The sequence below is a fragment of the Eptatretus burgeri genome, chromosome 1, assembly GCF_056783735.1.
Source record: "Eptatretus burgeri isolate ZD-2024b chromosome 1, Ebu_testis_v1, whole genome shotgun sequence".
Classification (NCBI taxonomy): domain Eukaryota; kingdom Metazoa; phylum Chordata; class Myxini; order Myxiniformes; family Myxinidae; genus Eptatretus; species Eptatretus burgeri.
Genome location: NC_140961.1, coordinates 20486956 through 20504455, shown reverse-complemented (window position 1 = coordinate 20504455; position 17500 = coordinate 20486956). Strand labels below are relative to the sequence as shown.

General features: G+C 43.8%; 1 protein-coding gene across 9 annotated transcripts in view; it reads left to right on the top strand.

Annotated features, from left to right (window-relative positions):
• Positions 1-17500, top strand: part of ERGIC1 (endoplasmic reticulum-golgi intermediate compartment 1) — a 135683-nt gene that overhangs the window by 73631 nt on the left and 44552 nt on the right. Inside the window, exon 1 of one of the 9 annotated variants that reach the window (XM_085874219.1) lies at positions 7708-7814. The exons of 6 other annotated variants lie outside the window; for them this stretch is intronic. In XM_085874219.1, coding sequence (XP_085730345.1) covers positions 7789-7814 — 26 coding nt within the window. In that variant the 5' untranslated portion in view covers positions 7708-7788. Of the gene's footprint in view, positions 1-7707; positions 7815-17500 lie in introns of those variants that run through there. 2 more of the 9 variants (XM_085874227.1, XM_085874167.1) reach the window with 2 other exon arrangements.

Sequence of the window (17500 nt, the reverse complement as noted above, 5' to 3'; positions counted from 1 at the left end):
ATAATTTAATAGTCATGATGATCTCGAATGTTATACCTTCAGTGTCATGCAAAATATCAGTAGAAACCATGCAGTGGACAAGCCAGAGATGACATCACTATTGTCGTGTGTGAATTACCTCAAGGCTGGTCGTAAGAAGCACATATGTAACACGTGGGAAAAAGGAATTGATGGGAAGTGAGTAATTCGTATTATAATAATTATAATTGTAATATAATTATAACTAGCAGAGACCTGCAGAAACTCCACATCATATAAAATGTGACTTCAAGTCCTCATCTCCCTCTCCCAATTCTATCCTCTCTCTCTACCCCCCCCCATCCTCTCACCTAAACTCTCTGTCCCTTCTCTGATGTCCCTCCCTAACTCTCTGCCCTTTCTTCCCATTCTTAACTTTCTTCCCATTATCCCTTTCTTCCCATTCTTAACAATGTTACATAAGGATGCACACGGAACTTTGGCACAGAAGGAGCCGATTCGGCCCATCATTCCTGTATTGTTCCTGTTCCCATTTGTGAGAAACAATGTTGAAAGTCAATAAAAAACAGTTTAAAATCACGATCTCGTGAAATGACGGAATCTCACTATTCTTCAGTAAAAAATAGCGGGTAAGTAAGCAGAATGATAAAAAAACTTATCAGGTCGTTCTTTTGTCATGGAAAAAATAATATACAACCAGAACCAGAGTACCAGTATACTGGGCCGGTGTATACCCCGGTTAAAATAGGTGTACCATATCCCTGTGTCGTAAGAGGCTACCAGGGTTGCGTCAGGAAGGGCATCCGGCGTAAAACATGTGCCAAATCACTATGCGGATCATACGGATGATCCACTGTGGCGACCCCTAACGGGAGCAGCCGAAAGAAGTAGAAGAACTCCTCGGACACAAACCTTTATCGTGATATGGATTTTATGGTCCCGGTCGAGTAGTTTAAGAAAAAATTGTTGTGGATAGACAGAAACAGACAGAACTAGAAGGGCACTAGGTAGAGCGCATACCTCCGCCTCACAATACCTGATCCACGAGAACATATCAGGCCCAATACATTTTTGAAATATCGTGCTATACAGTACTATATCGTTTTTGGCCCTTTCTCTCAATGGTGAAGAATCACTTCAAAAATTCTAGTTGTAGGATCCAGATCTGTCCACAACCTTTTGAGATATCCTGTATACAAACGAAAAGACAAACAAACAGACAAAAAGAGGTGAAAACATAACCTCCTTCACATCTGGTGGCAGAGATAATAAGTGTATTATGATGTAGGATTATAATATTAGAAGTGGGCTATGTGTGCACACTGCAGAAATAATAAATATAAGCTTTCTACAGACAGTATGATGATGTGGATTGTGAGAGAGATTTATATAACAGAGCATGTGGTTACAATGGTACCCCAGTTCTCTCGATGTATGGTAAATACAGTATGTATGGTATAGTGTCGCTCTCGGTGGGAGAGGGTATTACAATTCATACCCCAATTCCGGGTGGAATTTTCCAAACGAAGAACCTATCAATGGATGGGTTCTTCATGAGTGAGAGTAATTTCTCGACACTATTCCAGAAGTATTTCTAGCTTTTGAAATGTTTTTTTTTTAATACCGAAGTCGAGGCTCATGGAAGAGCTGAAGGACAAAGGATTGCGGTCAACAAACTGACAAAGAGGGGAACAGCGAGACAACGAAGACACACAAATAACGTCCACAAGACTACAGTGCTTATAGAAAGTGTACACCCCCTGTCTAAATTTTCACCATTTGTTGCCTTCTAACCTGGTATTAAATTACATGAAATCAGACCTTTCCACCTTTATTTACACATCGTAACCCACAACTTCCAAGTGAAAAACAAAGTCTACAAATTTCAGGAAATTAATGAAAAACACAAAACTAGAATATCTTGCTTGGATAAGTGTTCACCCCCTTATAATAGCAATTGTAAATTAGCTCAGGTGTAACCAATCACCTTCAAAATCACACACCAAGTTAATTGGCCTCCACCTGTGTTAAATTGTTGTGATTCTGAATATTTCAGAATAAAATCAGCTGTTCCTGTAGGTTTCCTCTGCTGGGTAGTGAATTTCACAGCAAAGACTCAACCATGAGTTTCAAGGGGCTTTAAAAAGACCCCTGGGATAAAGTTGCGGAAAGGCACAAATCAGGGGATGGGTATAAAAATATTTCAAAGGCCTTGAATATCCCTTGGAGCACAGTCATTAAGAAGAGGAAGGCATATTGTACACCAAGATCCTGCTTAGCTCAGGCCATCCCTCCAAACTGGATGACCAAGTAAGGAGGAAACTGATCAATGAGGCCACCAAGAGGCCAATATGAGGTGGAGATGGGACCATGTGCAGAGCGTTGGTGCTGTCGAAGCAGTCTCCTTGGCTATTCGGCACAATCCTGGACGGGTCGCCACTCTGACATAGGATACCAGCATGCTGGCACTCATTTTGCCGACCTCGGAAGGAGGACAGGCCGAGTTAACCCCACCTGGTATTAATTCAACAGCTGAGCGGGATTTGAACTCAGGACCCTAAGGTCCAAAGCCCACCACCCTAACCATTAAGCAAGCACCAGGCATAAGAGACCAATAGCAACGTGGAAACAGCTACAGGCCTTTATGACAAAGACTGGTCACTGTGTGCATGTGACAACAATCGCCAAAGCACTCCACGAGTCTGGCCTGAATGGTAGGGTGGCAAGAAAGAAGCCATTACTCAAAAAAGCCCACCCTGAGTCCCGTTTAAGGTATGCAAAAAAAAACAAAACACTCCAGAGATTCTGAAGCCATGTGGAAAAAAAGTTTTGTGATCTGACGAAACCAAGATGGAACTTTTTGGCCTAAATGCAAAACGTTATGTTTGGTGCAAACCCAAAGAACACCATCCCTACTGTGAAGCTTGGTGGTGGCAGCATCATGTTAGAGGGATGATTCTCATCAGCAGGGACTGGGGCACTTGTCAGGATAGAAGGGAAAATGGATGGAGCAAAATAGAGAAAAATCCTGGAGGAAAACCTGCTGCCCTCTGCAAGAAAGCGGAAATTGGGACGGAAGTTCACCTTTCAGCATGACAACAACCTGAAGCACACAGCCAAAGCTACACTGGAGTGGCTAAGGAACAAAAAGATAAATGTCCTTGAGTGGCCCAGTTAGAAGACCTGACCTAAATCCAATCAAAAATCTGTGGCATGACAGGAAGATTGCTGTCCATGAACGCTCCCCACACAACTTGGCTGAGCTCGAACAGTTTTGTCGAGAAGAATGGGAAAATATTGCCCAACTAAGGTGTGTAACGTTGGTGGAGACCTATCCCAAGAGACTCACAGCTTTAATTGCTGTCAAAGAAACTTCCATCAAGTATTAACTCAGGGAGGTGAACACTTATCCAACCAAGATATTCTAGTTTTGCATTTTCCATTAATTTTCTAAAATCTGTATAATTTGTTTTTCACTTGGAAGTTGTGGGTTACGATGTGCAATTAAAGGTGGAAAAAGTCTGATGTAATGTAATTTAACTCCAGGCTGTAGGGCAACAAAAGGTGAACATTTAGAAAGGGGGGTGTACACTTTCTATAGGCACTGTATGTGAACTATGAGAGGTCGATGGTGGTCATACGAGGTAAGCGACGATAATGAGTTTCAGGATGGTTGGGCCTTTAACACAGAAACGTTAACAATAGTTATCAGGGTCCACGGAGGCAGCGATAGTTCCTGTAATTATCCAGATGCCTGCCATGGAACCCCACACCTAGACAGAGGGAAGATCAGAAAGGAAGGAATGGAACGCCGTTGTAAAACGCACCATCTGGAGCAGACATGGATTTACGGCGATCTTGCAATGTAGCACCGACCTGGGTGGAGACCGGGTTGGGTGTCAAAAGTGGTAGGGGGTCTAGCCGGTGCGAAATGCCTTGTTATGACCGAGTGCGGATGGGAGAACGGCATCACAGAGGTGACGACCGTCGCGAGTCAGCAGCTTATCCATGTTGACCTGCCGTCCACGTGATAGTTCCCACGACCTCCTCAAATCTGATGGGCACCACCTTACGGTGGGGTTACATCCAGGGGGTCAACCCTCAGCCCTGGAAACGTTCAAGACCAAACGCAATTCCTGCAGGAGGAGTGTTGGAGTAACAAGTGCTCACCACGACCCCCCTCTGCAGATTCTGCGGCCATTTGCATCTCCACTTCCTCTCGAGCAGATGTGCAAATGAGATGAGTCCTCGGCATCACAGCCACTCAAAGATGCTTACAAGCCCCGAAGCATCCGGTATGAGCAAACATTTGATGTTTAGAAATCTGACTCGTCTCCTCTACCCGAGTATCGTCACCTGCTGTTGTCAAAGCAATGCAAGCAAGGAGCGTGAACGACATGAAACGTTCATGGCGAGTGTTCGTGCGGGCGACGCCCGGCACGCCTGTACTCCGCCCTCCAGGTGGCTTGTGTTCGGATTGATGGATCGCATTGGGACGGGATTCCGAGCTCGGGTCGATCATCCAGCCTGCTCTGCGTTTGGACAGTTTATGCGACTTTCAAGGACGACAGGAAAGCTTATCTTGGTGCTGCTGCACATATCGTCGAGTTCAACCGAGAGAGGTGTTAAGCCGGCTGTCCCATTAGCAGGGGGCATGGTCTGGAAAAGAGCTCATTATGCATTTATGTAAGACGTGGCTTAACACACACACACACACACACACACACACACACACACACACACACACACACACACACACACACACACACACACACACACACACCCTCAACATCCCCTGTATCGATTGCGGTAGATCATTTATTTATTTATTTTTGTATGCACTCTCGAGGCTCAATAAAGAGCTAACACACAGAAACGTACAACAAGGGGAACAATAGATAAGAGGGGCGGGAGAAGGAATGGGACGGGGTACACAGGGTAAACGAGCTGTACACTACAGGCACTTTCAGGTCCTTACATGACGAGGACTTTCAGGAAAGAAAGCAGGAAATTTGAAGGAGGTGGGTTTGGGGTGGATTAACGGGGGTAGAAAAGATCATGGTTTTGGATGGGGGAAGATAAGAGGTGGTGGTGAACAGCTGTTTTGAAGACCTGGAGGAAAGAATGGGATTGAAGAGAGTGAGGGAGTTTGTTCTGAAGATGGGAAAAAGAGGAATGGAAGAGTGAAGGTGAGCAATGATTCTTGATTTTGGTAGTTTTACCAGAAGGGGGTTGCTGGTGGACCTTGAGTGCCCTGAAGAAATAAAGGGGGGGGGGGACATATCTCAGACAGAGCAGGAGGGGGGGGGGCGAGGCTGGAGAGAAGACAGTAGACGCTGACAGAAAGACGACCGATCTGCCGGCGGTAAGAGAGAGTGAGAGACTCAAAGACTCAGCCACACCACTGGAGATACCAATGATGCTTTGGTTTCCACAGCGTGAAGCCAAGAGATGTGAGAGGCACAGAGGGGAGAGCAGTACTCCCTCAGGCTGTGGGTGAAAGCTTTGTATGTGGTCAGGAGCTCAAGTGGGGCGAGGAAGGACTTTGCACGACGGAGGATTCCCTGTCGGCGACTGGCTTTGGAGGCCAGGTTTGAAATGTGGCTTTTCCAGGAAAGATCATGGCAGATTGTGAGACCCAGTAGCTTGAATGAAAGGACTTCTTCCAGAGGATTGAATTGTCAGGGTTTAAAGACATGTTCCACGTGTTGGACCAGTTTGTGATTTTATCCAGATCTGCAGAGAATGAAGAAGCTGTTGTTTGCTGATCTGAGGGATGACCGATGGTATGGCAGAGGGTGGAGTCATCAGCAAAGAGATAAAGAGGATTTTCCAGAGAGTCTGAGAGATCATCGATGAAAACCAGAAAAAGAACAGGGCCCAGAACGCCACCTTAAGGAACTCCAGCCTGGACAGGAAGAGGGAATGAAAGAACTCCATTTAGGGCCACACGTTGACTGACAGGAGAGGAAGTCTGTGAGCCATGAGTGGAGATGGCCTTGGATACCATGGGAAGAGAGTTTGGTGAGCAGGGCAGGGTGCCAGACCGTGTCAAAAGCACGTGATATGTCTTGGGATACGGCTCGGATTTCCATTCTGGCATTGAGGACCTCCATCTATTGTTGGGAGAGCAGAAGCAGCATATCCAGGGTAGAGTGACCTGGTCTGAAACCAAATTGATGTTTGGAAATCAAGCCATTGGAGAAGAGGAAGGATTTAATGTCTGAAGCGATGATGGATTCCATAACCTTGCTGATGATTGAGAGAAGGCTGATTGGTCTGTCGTTGCAGGGATCTGTTTCTGCACCTTTCTGTGCAGGGCAGTGATGTTAGTTGATTTCCAAGCAGATGGCAGATGACCTTGAGCAACTGAGAGGGTGAATAGAACAGAGAGAGGGTGAGCAAGAGCAGAGGAGAAGGTTTATAGGACACGTGGGCTGATGCCGTCTGGACCGGTTGCAGAATCTGAGTCGAGGTTTAACAGCAAACTCTCTACCTTGTCAGGAGAAAAGGACACAGAGTCCAGGGACAGTTGGATGCGACTGAGTAAGGTGGGTAGAGAAAGCGATGGGTTTGGGACACAAGATTTTGATGCAAACGCCGAGTTGAGGCATTCAGCCTTTTCACGTGCGGTGTCAGCAGTGTGGAAAGGGAGGGGATGGAGGTGGGACATACACCAGAAACAGACGTAACTCGACAGCCCACCAGGATTTGGAGGGAGACAGGTTTGAGAGTTCAGACTTGAGATGTGAAAAATGTTGTTTTCTGGCTCTCCTCAGGGTGGGCACAGATTTATGGAAGGAACTGAGATTACCCTCAGTTGGGTTTGCCTTCCATGAGGCAAAGGCAAGTTGTTTCAGGACAACTCCCTCGCCACAAGCTTCTGTGACCCATGGGTGGGAGGAAGCCAAGGGTAGGACAACTGAAGACGAGTTGGATAAATCTGAGAGAGAGAGAGAGACAGACAGACAGACAGACAGAGACAGATTCTTTGAAGGAGTGTGCGGTCTCGGAGTTTTTCCAATGTGTGGTCTCCTAGACCGCATATCTGTCTGAGAATGAGCGGTCTCGGATAAAGTACATCTGCCTGTGGACTCACACACTCACACTCAGACCCATCATTATGTAATAATAGAGCTCTCCCTTCACTTCGGGAACTGGCGAGGCTTCTTTTTTTAAATTCGTGGTCTTTCTTTGCGATGTTTGGTCCATCCCTCGACCAAAGATCATTTGACCGAACCATTTGCCATTAATTTCTCCGTTAAAATGTTTTCCCAGACTTTGGCACGAGAGAGCGATTTACGATCTGGCGAAGTGACAGGGGTTCGATTCCCGACATCGACATACAGAAACTGTCAGATTGGTGCTCTGCAGGCCAGGGCGATCAATGTCTGTGACGTCCCATTGACGTTAAGCCGGACGTCCCGTCTGCTAGCATGAGCACGTGGACGTTAAAGATCCGTGGTGTATTCTGCGCGAGATGTCGACGAGTTATCACCGGAACCCTGAACAAATAACAAATTCCCACCACAACCACTCCTGCTGGGAACCCCATTGGAAGGGCAATGGCAAACCCCCCATCTGAGTATTTTATTTCCCACGAAGCAGCCTCGACGGCCCCTCCCTCATACCCTATAAGGTTATGGGATTAATCCCCCCCCCATCTATCGCCATATTATATTAAAGAAACAAGTCATAAACCGCCACATGAGCACAGAATGACGAAAAGAATGAATAACAAATGAGTGTGACGTGTTTGTAACCGCGGAAGGACACTTCGTCTCGGACACGATCAGACAGCTGCGAGGAATGACAATGGTGTTTGATGTGCGCAGGTCTGTCTGACTGCGAGTTCGTGTCTGTCTGTCTGTCCACCGTCCTCATCCCCTTTCTCCCCTCGTTTTCTTTCTATCGCCGAAGTCTTCTTGACGGTTGCTGCGGTTCTCCCTCTCTCTCCCCTCTTCCCTCTCCCCTCTCCTCTCTTCCCTCTCCCCTCTCCCCTCTCTTCTCTCTCCTCTCTCTCCTCTCTCTCCTCTCTCTCCTCTCTCCTCTCCTCCACCATTCCACTTATCAATCCTTTAATTATCTCTCCGTTTAACTCTTTTATTTACCAACACGCAGGGGCTTAGATAGTTAACTCTGAGATAAGCTTGGGACATGCAGGTACTTAGACAGTTTCCTTTAAGATAAGCTTGGGATGTGCAGGGACTTTGATAATTAACTTTGAGACAAGCTTGGGACATGCAGGTACTTTGATAGATAACTTTGAGACAAGTTTGGGACATACAGGGACTTTGATAGTTAACTTGGAGAAAGCTTGAGACATAAAGGTGCTCAGTTAACAATGAGACAAGGTTGGAACACATAGGTACTTAGATAGTTAACTTTGAGATAAGCTTGGGACATGCAGGGACTTTGAAAGTTAACTTTGAGACAAGTTGGGGGCACACAGCAACTTAGTATAGATAGTTAACTTTGAGATCAACTTGGGACGTGCAAGGACTTTGATAGTTAACTTTGAGACAAGCTTGGGACATACAGGGACTTTGATAGTTAACTTGGAGAAAGCTTGAGACATAAAGGTGCTCAGTTAACAATGAGACAAGGTTGGAACACATAGGTACTTAGATAGTTAACTTTGAGATAAGCTTGGGACATGCAGGGACTTTGAAAGTTAACTTTGAGACAAGTTGGGGGCACACAGCAACTTAGTATAGATAGTTAACTTTGAGATCAACTTGGGACGTGCAAGGACTTTGATAGTTAACTTTGAGACAAGTTGGGGGCACACAGGAACTTAGTATAGATAGTTAACTTTGAGATCAGCTTGGGACATGCAAGGACTTTGATAGTTAACTTTGAGACAAGCTTGGGACATGCAGGGACTTTCATAGTTAACTTTGAGACAAGCTTGGGATATGCAGGGACTTTGATAGTTAACTTTGAGACAAGCTTGGGACACATAGGTACTTAGATAGTTAACTTTGAGACAAGCTTGGGACATGCAGGGACTTTGATAGTTAACTTGGAAAAAGCTTGAGACATAAAGGTGCTCAGTTAACTATGAGACCAGGTTGGAACACATAGGTACTTAGATAGTTAACTTTGAGATAAGCTTGGGACATGCAGGGACTTTGAAAGTTAACTTTGAGACAAGTTGGGGGCACACAGCAACTTAGTATAGATAGTTAACTTTGAGATCAACTTGGGACGTGCAAGGACTTTGATAGTTAACTTTGAGACAAGTTGGGGGCACACAGGAACTTAGTATAGATAGTTAACTTTGAGATCAGCTTGGGACATGCAAGGACTTTGATAGTTAACTTTGAGACAAGCTTGGGACATGCAGGGACTTTCATAGTTAACTTTGAGATAAGCTTGGGATATGCAGGGACTTTGATAGTTAACTTTGAGACAAGCTTGGGACACATAGGTACTTAGATAGTTAACTTTGAGACAAGCTTGGGACATGCAGGGACTTTGATAGTTAACTTGGAGAAAGCTTGAGACATAAAGGTGCTCAGTTAACTATGAGACCAGGTTGGAACACATAGGTACTTAGATAGTTAACTTTGAGATAAGCTTGGGACATGCAGGGACTTTGAAAGTTAACTTTGAGACAATTTTGGGACACACAGATACTTAGATTGTTAACTCTGAGACAAGCTTGGGACACGCAGGGAATTGTATAGTTAACTTTGAGACAAGTTGGGGGCACACAGGAACTTAGTATAGATAGTTAACTTTGAGATCAGCTTTGGACATGCAGGGACTTTGATAGTTAACTTTGAGACAAGCTTGGGACATATAGGTACTTAGATAGTTAGCTTTGAGACAAGCTTTGGACATGCAGGGACTTTGATAGTTAACTTTGAGACAAGCTTGGGACATGCAGGGACTTTGATAATTAACTTTGAAACAAGCTTGGGACACATAGGTACTTAGATAGTTAACTTTGAGACAAGCTTGGGACATGCAGGGACTTTGATAGTGAAATTTGAGACAAGGTTGGGACATGCAGGGACTTTTATAGTTAACTTTGAGAAAAGCTTGGGACATGCAGGTACTTTGATAGTTAACTTTGAGACAAGTTTCAGACATGCAGGGACTTTGATAGTTAACTTTGAGACAATTTTGGGACACACAGATACTTAGATTGTTAACTTTGAGATAAGCTTGGGACATGCAGGGAATTGTATAGTTAACTTTGAGACAAGTTGGGGGCACACAGGAACTTAGTATAGATAGTTAACTTTGAGACAAGCTTGGGACATGCAGGGAATTGTATAGTTAACTTTGAGACAAGTTTGGGGGCACACAGGAACTTAAATAGTTAACTTGGAGACAAGCATGGGACACGCAGGGGATTGTATAGTTAACTTTGAGACAAGTTGGGGGCACACAGGAACTTAGATAGTTAACTTTGAGAAAGCTTGGGACATGCAGGGAATTGTATAGGCAACTATTAGACAAGTTTGGGGGCACACAGGAACTTAGTTAACTTTGAGACAAGCTTGGGACATGCCGGGAATTTGATAGTTAACTTTGAGACAAGATGGGGGCACACATGAACTTAGATAGTTAACTTTGAGATAAGCTTGGGACATGCAGGTACTTAGACAGTTATCATTGAGATAAGCTTGGGACATGTTGGTACTTCGATAGTTAACTCTGCGACAAGCTTGGGACCCGCAGGGACTTAGATAGTTAACTTTGACATAATCTTGGGAATGCAGGTACTTCGACCGTTAACTTTGAGATAAGCTTGGGACATGCAGGAACCTAGACAGTTAACTTTGAGATAAGCTTGGGACATGCAGGGACTTTTGTAGTTAACTTTGAGATAAGCTTGGGACATGCAGGGACTTTGATAGTTAACTTTGAGACAAGCTTGGGACATGCAGGGACTTTGATAGTTAACTTGGAAAAAGCTTGGGACACATAGGGGCTCAGTTAACTATAAGACAAGCTTGGGCCACATAGGTACTTAGATAGTTAACTTTGAGATTAGCTTGGGACATGCAGGGACTTTGAAAGTTAACTTTGAGACAATTTTGGGACACACAGGTACTTAGATTGTTAACTTTGAGACAAGCTTGGGATACACTGGAACTTGGATAGTTAATTTTGAGACAAGTTGTGGACATGCAGGTACTTGGATAGTTAACATTGAGACAAGTTATTTGGGACACGGAGGTACTTGGATAGTTGACTTTGAGACAAGTTATTTGGGACACGGAGGTACTCGGATAGTTAACTTTGAGACAAGTTATTTGGGACACGGAGGTACTTGTATAGTTGACTTTGAGATAAGTTATTTGGGACACGGAGGTACTCAGATAGTTAACTTTGAAAAAAGTTATTTGGGACACGAAGGTACTTAGTTAACTTTGAGACAAGCTTGGGATACACAGGAACTTGGATAGTTAATTTTGAGACAAGTTGTGAACATGCAGGTACTTGGATAGTTAACATTGAGAGAAGTTATTTGGGACACGGAGGTACTCGGATAGTTGACTTTGAGACAAGTTATTTGGGACACGGAGGTACTCGGATAGTTGACTTTGAGACAAGTTATTTGGGACACGGAGGTACTTGCATAGTTAATTTTGAGACAAGTTGTGAACATGCAGGTACTCGGATAGTTAATTTTGAGGAAAGTTATTTGGGACACGGAGGTACTTGGATAGTTAATTTTGAGACAAGTTGTGAACATGCAGGTACTCGGATAGTTAATTTTGAGGAAAGTTATTTGGGACACGGAGGTACTTGGATAGTTAATTTTGAGACAAGTTGTGAACATGCAGGTACTCGAATAGTTAATTTTGAAACAAGTTATTTGGGACACGGAGGAACTTGGATAGTTAATTTTGAGACAAGTTGTGAACATGCAGGTACTCGAATAGTTAATTTTGAAACAAGTTATTTGGGACACGGAGGAACTTGGATAGTTAATTTTGAGACAAGTTGTGAACATGCAGGTACTCGGACAGTTAACTTTGAGGAAAGTTATTTGGGACATGGAGGTACTTGGATAGTTAATTTTGAGACAAGTTGTGAACATGCAGGTACTCGAATAGTTAACTTTGAAACAAGTTATTTGGGACACGGAGGTACTTGGATAGTTGACTTTGAGACAAGTTATTTGGGACACGGAGGTACTTGGATAGTTAACTTTGAGACAAGTTTGGCACACGTGCTGGGGAATTGGACAGATAACTTCCAACTGGACACGTAGCCTCACTCGACATGCTCTTTCATCATTGGACACGTCGTCGTTGTGGCCTAAATGTACACGGATTTGCTTCAGATTTAGACCTGCGCTTCCATGCACAGCTTTGCAGACATTGTGTACATATTTACAATGAACCTTCCTCCATTCGACATCTGGAACAAAAATGGTGCAATTGAGTGTGATTTTTGATCCAACCAATCCCAGTCCATGCTTTACGTTTCCCTTTAAAAAAAAATGGAACTTATTCTCTTTGGATGACTTTGACAAACAAACGTACGAGCTCGAAGAGTCCTTGCGTATAAATCCGTAGATGAAATCTCCAGGACGTTGATCGAGGTAGCTCTGCCAGGTGCTAACCACCATGGGAAGCAAGCAGAAGGTTTCGGCCATTAATCCTTTATCGGAGCGAAAGAGAGGAGGCACTCCATCGGAGCCTCGCTGTTGCTCAGACGAAGAGTTGATGCCCGAAACGTCAAATCCTTGGTTCCCACGGTGGTTAGAGCACACCTCAATGAACGTCCTGTCCATTTCTTCCATTGTTCTACCTGACCACCATCACAGATCGACATGAGCCTTTGCCAACAAGACCAGTTGTTCATTCTGCTTGTGAAAAACTGTTCCACAAGCAAATTCCTGACATACGTACAGCCGACACATCGGTCCTGGTTTCGTGCACCGTCCGAGTACAAAGGCGCAGCTGATCCGGTCGGACTCGCTCGGAATTCACACCTCCCCGCAAACGCACACGGTTTGCAAAGGACCAAATTTTTTTTGTTTTGTTTTGACAGCATCACGTGATTCTCAAAATGTCTTCATTTGATTGGTTCATGGAGTTTGACTTCTCTGCTCACACTGTCAAAAGCATATATTGACTTTGCTGCCGTCTCTCGTTCCTCACGTGTGAATGTCGTTCCTTTTCTGTATAATTAAGGTGATGTTATGACTGTTAAAGTGAGGTTGACTACTTGGCCAACCGCTTGGTTGGAGTAGTTCCACCAAATGGAGCCAACCACTTGGCCACTTGGCTGCGCCTGGATAGGTTTGAGGGTAGTGGAGTAGCGGCTGGAACCCGAATCCTATCCAGGTTCCTTCCTCCTGATGACTCCATCTTTCCTCTTTACTTCTTCGGGTTCCTTCTTGGTCTCCATTTGATGATGTTCATATGATGTTGTGAGTAAAGGTGATGGTGATGTTAGGTAATTTTCTTGTCTGAATTGAAAAGTTCTCATCATTAAGAAATAATGAATGCAACCGATGAATGGCCGTCGAAGTACACCTGAGATAATGGCTACCTGTGGCTGGTGGAAGTACACCTGAGATCATGGCTACCTGTAGGTGGTGGCAGGCAATATCCCCTTGTCAATCACACTGTTTATGACCAGATTGTACAAATACCTATATTTAAAGTAGCTAGTCGATATATATATATATATATATATATATATATATATATATATATATATATATATATATATATATATATATATATATATATATATATATATATATATATATACCTGCTCACTCTAGGAGTGTTCATGAAGTAATATGGAGGAATGTGGATGATACTCTTTCCAGTGGAAATAATTGACAATACTCGTTTAATCAGGTGTCGTCATTGTGTCATTACCTCCGCCATCCAAGGTGGATGGATGTTACGTTTTCATCTTTGTCAGCTTGTCTCTCTGTAAGCAGGATGTTTCAAAAAGTTGTGGACTGATTTGGACAAAACTTGGTTGAGTTGGGTAGGGGACAATAACAATGATTCTAACAATAACAATGATTGTAAAAATAACAATGACCTAACGAGAGGTATACGCTCTCGTTAGTACAGGTAATTCTCATGAGGAAGCTGTAACATCGAAGAAGAAGACCATGGAGGATGATATTAGTTATTGTTATTTGTTTGTTTTATGTTGTCCTTATTGTACACGAAAAAGCGGTTTAGTGGACAAGGAGGAGAACCCAGCGTTGTCTGCTCGATTTTTTTGGTGAGTGCTGAACACACTTCCCTCTACTCATTAAGGAAGAGGGTCAGGGGTTATTGAATATTACCTTTCATATCGATAGAAAGCCTGAGGCACGAGAAGGCGATTTAACAACAACAACAAAAAACTTTTTTTTTTAAAACAAAAAGATTGTTCCTAAAACATTCCCCAGTCCTGCCTGATGAACCTCTGAAATTTTGATGAAGATCTGTTCAGCCATCTCTGAGAAAGATAGCAACACACACACACACACACACGCACACGCACACGCACACGCACACGCACACGCACACGCACACACATGCACGTACACATGCACACCCACACACACAAACACACACAGACAAAAACACACACAAACACACACACACGTACACATGCACATACACACACGTACACATGCACACACACACTCACACACAAACACACACAGACAAAAACACACACACAAATACACACACACAAACACACAGACAGAAACACATACACACACACAGACAAAACACACACAAACACGCACACACGTACACGTGCACATACACACACGTACACACACACACAGACAAAAACACATACACACACACGTACACATGCACACACACACACACACACACAAGCACACACACACATACACACATCCACACACACACAAACACACACACACACGTACACATGCACATACACACACACACGTACACATGCACACACACACACACACACACGTACACATGCACACACACACACACACTCACACACAAACACACACAGACAAAAACACACACACACAAATACACACACACACAAACACACAGACATAACACACATACACAACACACAGACAAAACACACACAAACACACACACGTACACATGCACATACACACACGTACACACACACAGACAAAAACACATACACACACATACACGTGCACACACACAAACACCCACACACGTACACATGCACATACACACACGTACACACACACACTTACACACACACACACACACACTCACACACAAACACACAGAGACAAAAACACACGCAAATACACACACACAAACACACACAGACAAAAACACAAACACACACACAGACAAACACACAGACAAAAACACACACACAGACAACAACACACACAGACAACCACACACAGACAAACAAACACAGACAACAACACACAGACAAAAAGACACACAGACAAAAACACAAACATATACACACATATTCACACACACAAATACACACATATATATATATATATATATATATACACATATACACACATATATATATATATATATATATATATATATATATATATATATATATATATACACACACACATATACACACATATACACACACACATATATACACACCCACACACACACACCCACACAAAAACACACACAGACAAAAACACACAGACAAACACGCACACAGACACACACAAACAGAAACAAAGACATGCACAGACAAACACATACACACAAACTCACATCCACACAAAAACACACAGACAAAAACACACAGACAAACACGCACACAGACACACAGACAAATACATGCACAGACAAACACATACATACAGACACATATACACACATATATACACACACATATGCACACATACATATACACACATACATACACATATACACACACACATACACACACATATACACACACACACTCACACACAAACACACACAGACAAAAACACACACAAATACACACACACAAACACACACAGACAAAAACACAAAGACACACACAGACAAGCACACACACACAAACAAACACCCACACAAAAACACACACACACGCACACACACAGACAAACACCGACACAAAAACACACACAGACAACAACACAGATAAACTGCTCTCTTATAGTACTAGTCCATAGGTAGTGGTGATGTCTCCTTCCAGGAGTTCAAGTGCGTCCGATGCTCATCCGGCCCAACCGGGGTTTGTTTGCACTCGCCAATGGGTGAAGAGTCAGGTGATGGGGTTCAGGTGGTAGTTTTTGTTGACCGGCTTGAGGGACAGACTTTCAGCGGTTTCCTCATTGCCTCGTTTGCCTAAGTGTAAATAAAAACATGAAATGCTCGAACAGTTGCACTACAAGCTTGTTCTCCCTAAAGACTGTTCAGATCACACCTGTTGGTGTGCGATGCCATTTAGGGAAAGTCTCCTTTCATGATGTTCATCACTTTCCACTACCCTTGTCTCGTTCACCTTTCTTGCTGCGCATGAAGACCGCAACCATTACCAGATCTTTTCTTCAGTTGCATTGTGGCTGCAGACAATAGCATATGTTTGGACAATACATACATGCTTGATGTTTCTCCAACCACTTTCGGTAGATGGATATGAGTGGATATATTAGTTAGATGGATGGGATGGAAGACGACGACCTTCCCACAGCCCACCCTGTTACATCCTTTTTTGCCCACCTGTCATCAAATCGATCAAGTGGACTGTTCATACAACTTTTCCGGTATGGTGATCTCTAGATCCAACTCCAATGACCCTCATCACGGCCAATCTGTCTGCAGCATTGAAGGGAGTTTGCAGATCTTGTAGCTCAACGTAGAAGTCATGTCGCGAGCTAAGTGTAACTACCTTCCATACTAGCCCGAGAGTATAATATCGATGTTATCGCACTCCAGGAAACGCACATTGCTGACCCACCACCTCCTTCTCGTTATCGAATCTTTGGTTTTTAACTTGCTGCTGCAGTACATCATGATAGGTATGCTGTTGCTACCTACATGGGTCACACACTATCTGATTGGACTGGAATAGCTGAATCCAACATTTCAGATGTCTCCTTAGCAAGCTTTAAGATTGGTTGCTGAACAATCAGCAACATCTACAAACCACCTCTTAGTGTTTGGCCACTCTCTACCCTCCCAGTGTTGCAGCATCCTAAAAGTCACCTTGGAGATTTAAAAAGCCACCACCACTCCTGGGGATACAGCGACAACAACATTGCTGCTGAACAGTTGTGTGATTGGGCTTTGGCTAATGACTGTTTCCTCCTGAACGATGCCAAACAACGCAGCTCCTTCCACTCATGAAGATGGATTAGGGATTATAACTCTAATCTCTGCTTTGTATCAATTGATGGGTCATCGCATCCCTTCATGAGGTCACGTCAGATACTCCCCCATTTCCCCTCACAGCTAACACCGCCCTGCAATCATCCATGATGGGATTGATGTGCCACTTATCTCATCAAAGCCTTCTCCTCGATGGAACTTTCGTAAAGCCAATTGGGCAGGTTTTGCCA